The sequence below is a fragment of the Puntigrus tetrazona genome, chromosome 20 (assembly GCF_018831695.1).
Source record: "Puntigrus tetrazona isolate hp1 chromosome 20, ASM1883169v1, whole genome shotgun sequence".
In the NCBI taxonomy this organism is placed as follows: Eukaryota; Metazoa; Chordata; class Actinopteri; order Cypriniformes; family Cyprinidae; genus Puntigrus; species Puntigrus tetrazona.
Window position 1 is genome coordinate 24,530,116 of NC_056718.1, and position 5,000 is coordinate 24,535,115.

Sequence of the window (5,000 nt, forward strand, 5' to 3'; positions counted from 1 at the left end):
TATATATATATATATATATATATATATATATATATATAATGATCCTTCATAAATTATTCTAATGTGCTGATTCGCTGCTAAGTTATCACTAATGGTTTCTTTTTTACTAAGAGAGTCTTATAAACAGGAAGATCAAATGAACAGCGTGTATATAAACGCAGAGTCATCATTTATTGGTGCACAAGTAATTATGCATTAAAAAAAGCAGGCAAAATATGCGAATTATTTAAACTTAGAAGATGCTACTGGCGAAACGCTTCGTGTCAGCGTTAAAGTGCCGTCTGAAAAGCTGCATCAAAAATGACTTTGTCGTCAGAGATGTTATATTTAAGGGTTATTGTGGCGTTTGAGCATCATGTTTCAGTACCTCCATGGAAACAGAGGCATTTTCCAGCAGCAGAAGCCGCCGCTTCGCTTCAAAACTCCCTAAAACGGCCGCCGAGAGACTTCTCCAGACGGGCTCCCGCGCCGAACATGTATCGATGAAACCTCCGGACAGGGACTAAACCTTCCGCATCCAGGATCCGGACAAATCCCGAGTGTTTCTGAGCGAAAACTTCTCGGCCTGCTTCATTCATGAGTTCATCTGGACTGACGTGTTCACACACTCTCGCACGCCGCGGCGCTTCCGGTTGAGAAAGGAGACACACCTTCGCGTGTCCGTATGGCCTCCTCTCGGATTTAGTATTGTGAGGCTTCGGTAAATATTTGTGAAGGGTTTGTTATCTTTACAAGCGTGTTGACGCAGTTCGGAGAGAAAGCCGTCCTTGAGTTTGTGGGCGGGGGGATTCGTTATTGTGTGTGTGAAGGACTTTTAATTTGAAATTCCTTCGGCGCAGGTTCTCAACGCGCTGGAATGTGTAGCGCCCCTCTGCTGCCAGGAGACAAAGAAAAATGACACCGACGGCGCCAATATACTTAAAAAAAATACATTAATATCAATATCTGCATCTCTGTGATGGTATATATTGATGTAGTGTTTATAAAACTTTGTATATTTTTTTTGTAAAAATTCATTTAAAAAATGTTCTTAGCATAGTTTGTTTTGTGTTTTAATGTCGTTCAAATATATTCACAAAACGGTATAAAGTTGCAATATTGCGTATTTTATTGCAACGCTTAAATTAGTGCATAAATGCATGTTTAAAAATATTTTTCTTTATTTTCATTATTATTTGGAAGCCATTTTGTCAATACTTTAATGTCATATTAGAATAAAAATGGATATTTAGAAGCATCAAATATTATTATTTTTTATTCTAGAATATGCATTACATATATTTAGTCATATTTGAATGAATACATTATAATACGTGTCTGGAAGAAAAAAATCCTTAAGCAAGATCCAAACTAATAAATCGTCTCTTCAACGCTCAAGTAATTCCAAAATATTATGCATTTTTAAAAACACGGTTTTAAAACGCAAATTGCAAGGTCTTGCACATTTATTCTAACTTACCGTAGCATATTTAAGTACGCACCATTTCGTGATCGTTATGCATTATAAAATATTTATCATTTGTTATAGCTTAGTCATGAAAATAAATGAATTTTTGATAAATATTTAGTATAGAGTATAACTTAAAAAAAATTACTGTACAAGGAAAAAAAAAAAAAAGAAAATTAATATTAATTTATAAGAAAATGTATTTGTTTTAACCTGTCTGAGTTTACATGAATGGGACACATAATTGGTGAGTTATGAGGAAGAGTGATGTGGCACATGACTGGAAACACACACACACACAGACACACACACAGACACACACACACAGACACACACGTTCTTTTCACAACAAGGAACTTGTTTTTGTGGCTTTTCATGCATGTTCTGCTCATTGTTGTTTTCCCAGCATAGATCCATATGAGCACCGCAGCACATTTTTCCTCTTAAAACTCTAAAAAAGCATGAATCCGTCACCAGCTTCTGCCGGGTTTGCGTTACAAGCAGCGTTTAACACTGAAAAACCCAAATGTGAACGACACGGTCGCGAAGCAAACAGGTTTACGGTAAAAAAAAGCACCTGCGTCCTTAGAAAGAATACGCTGAACGTAACTATTAACTTAACTACTTTTATTGACACTATGACCTGTTTTTTTATTATTTTATTTTTTAAGAAAACATTTGCAAAGCAGTGTTTTTTTTCTTGCTTCACTGCTATAAAACATCAAAAAACACACACACAAAAAAAAAACAACGCTCAAGAATGCATGTGTGTTGGTTCTAAATACAATACGAGCTGCGTCCGTGTCGTGAATGACTCCAAGCTCTTCCTCGGGAGTCGATCTCGGCCGGACATAAATAGAGGACGACGCACGCAGACCTTTCCGAAAGCTGTACACGGTTGAGATCGAAGTCCTGCGAGTTCAGATCAGTTTGTTTTTTTGGAAAGCGGAGGACGCGCCGCCGCCGGGCTCAGGAGAAGTTCGTGACGGTCCTGCCCATGATCTGAATGTCGTCGAAGGGGAACAGAGCCAAAATCTGCAAAAGCAAAAAGGAGAACCCGTGACCACATCATCCTATTTCTAATGCAAAGCAGACCGAGCGCATGCCTTTACTGTACGCTGCGTTACAGTCAGACACGCACAGCAAAACAAGTCATCACTTCATAAACCTCAACTCAGCTCACTTGTAAGGAACCGTTTGCACATCACTAATAGAGTCTTTCAATTATGCAACAACATTAGTATTATTTATACGCTTTTACAGTATTTAATATTTTGTTTATTATCGTTTATATATATATATATATATATATATATATATATATATATATATATATACATATATATATATATACACACATATATATATATACATTATATATATACACATCCACATATATATATACACATCACACACATATATATACATACACACATATATACACACACATTTATATATATACACACACACACACATATATATATACACACACACACACACACACATATATATATACACACACACACACACACACACACACACACACACACATATATATATATATATATATACACACACACACACACACATATATATATATATATACACACACACACATATATATACACACATACACACATATATATACACACACACATATATATATATATATACACACACACACACATACATATATATATATATACACACACACACACACACACACACACACACACATATATATACACACACACACACACACATATATATATATATATATATATATATATATATACACACAAACACTATACTATATTTTAGTATTACTTTTATTGCAATTAGTTTCTAGAGTTTTTTTATCAACTGTTATTGGTTTTGTATTTAGTTTTTGTATTATTTAGTTTGTTGCTTTTAAAAAATTCTCTTTAGCTTTAATAAATAGGAAAAATTAGTAATTTAGTGCCATTTAATTAATTTTATAAAACTGTCTTGCACAATGTACTTTTTAATAGACGTTATTGTCTAATAAGAAAGTTTATTATAATTAGTTATCAATAGAAGTAATATTCCTTCACACTTTATTATTTAATTATATTATAACTTTTAATATCCAACGTACCAAATGCTACAAGTTTAAAAATTAATGTCCTTATAATGGTTACCTTGTAACCTTTATTAATAAATAAATATATATATTTTATAATTAATATTTATTAATAATACTTTAGAATATTTAGTATGACGCACACAAAATATTAAAAATAAAAACAAACATTAGAAAACTTCTTTAGAAGCTTCTTCGTTATTTTTTCATTTGTGTTTTCAATAAATCACATCGTCTCATCAAAAAAGTAAAACTAAATACACTTTATATTTATACAATACAATATATATATCTTTAATGTATATGCGTGCATTTGATGCATGTATATGTGAAGGCTTCATCCGCTTTTGCAAATAAACTTTCCACACACACATTTTATTTTAGTTTCAGCTTTAACAATAATAGCACCAGCGACACAGAGTCGGTCGATACCGAAAGAGGCACAATTTCCTGTCTGATAAAAAAAAGCTTTTTTGGTGAACATAATAGCATCCTCACGTCATCGTTGCCGTCGGCTAGATCCAGGGCCGTCTCGTCCTCCATGTTTCGGATCATCTTGTCGGCCCCAGCCTGGCACAGGAGGTTGGCGATGGCGGCGTCCTGGCGGCCCACGGCCAGATGCAGCGCGGTGCAGCCGTTGAACATCACCGCGTCGACGTTAGCCCCTTTGTTGAGCAGCAGGTTCACCGCCGGCGCGTCGTGCAGCTCCACGGCCACGTGCAGCGCCGTCTTCCCGCTCGTCCCCTCCTGAGGAGACACCAGAAGGACGTTTGGTCACGAGACCCGAGGCCTTGACCTCGGCGGCGGCGGCGGCAGCTCACCTGGACGTTCAGATCCACGCCGCTCTTCATCAGCAGCCGGAGGAGACGGTGATGTTTGTGCAGCGCAGCCACGTGGAGGCAAGTCAGACCTGCGGGACAACACCACGCATGTCTCGCCGTAAACATCAAAACTTAAATTTCAAAGTAAAATGCATTGCCGGACAACTTCAAAAAGGCGATTTTCTCAATAGTTGCATCACAAATACGATCTCATCCTAACCATAAAGCTGTCCATTTGATATAATACACGACTAAACATGTGCGCTGCATAAATACACTAACGCTCGACTCAATTATAACAACCAGTTTCCAAAATAAAAGCACTTGTAGATTACGTTTTAGACGCTCATAATCAGAGCACAGTCCCTTGGGATTACACGAATAAAAGCTATTTACTCAACGGCAGTAAAAGCATAATTTATTGATTCTTTGTTCTCCATTTTTCCGTTCTTAAAATACATCCTCCTCATACCATTTATCCCGGACTATGTTCGCAAAGGTCAAGCAGCTACATTTTTCTTCCTGCTTTTTATTTCACTTCAGTATTTCAGCTCATTTAAAATCAGTTTCCGCTGTGTTTTTAAGCATGTTGTCATGCAGTTGCTAGGGTGTTACGGGCATTTTTAAC

General features: G+C 36.3%; 2 protein-coding genes across 3 annotated transcripts in view; both read right to left on the minus strand.

Annotated features, from left to right (window-relative positions):
• slc35b2 (solute carrier family 35 member B2) overlaps positions 1 to 2,248 on the minus strand; it is an 8,295-nt gene extending 6,047 nt beyond the window's left edge. For both annotated transcript variants that reach the window (XM_043219085.1, XM_043219084.1), the window contains exon 1: positions 368 to 2,248. In XM_043219085.1, the coding sequence (XP_043075020.1) occupies positions 368 to 387 (20 nt within the window). In that variant the 5' untranslated portion in view covers positions 388 to 2,248. The remainder of the gene's footprint in view (positions 1 to 367) is intronic.
• A 140-nt stretch (positions 2,249 to 2,388) lies between these two features.
• Positions 2,389 to 5,000, minus strand: part of nfkbie (nuclear factor of kappa light polypeptide gene enhancer in B-cells inhibitor, epsilon) — an 11,546-nt gene continuing 8,934 nt past the window's right edge. The window contains exons 4-6 of the mRNA XM_043219086.1: positions 4,373 to 4,461; positions 4,050 to 4,298; positions 2,389 to 2,482 (exon numbers count right to left, since the gene is read on the minus strand). Of these exons, the coding sequence (XP_043075021.1) occupies positions 2,417 to 2,482; positions 4,050 to 4,298; positions 4,373 to 4,461 (404 nt within the window). The 3' untranslated portion in view covers positions 2,389 to 2,416. The remainder of the gene's footprint in view (positions 2,483 to 4,049; positions 4,299 to 4,372; positions 4,462 to 5,000) is intronic.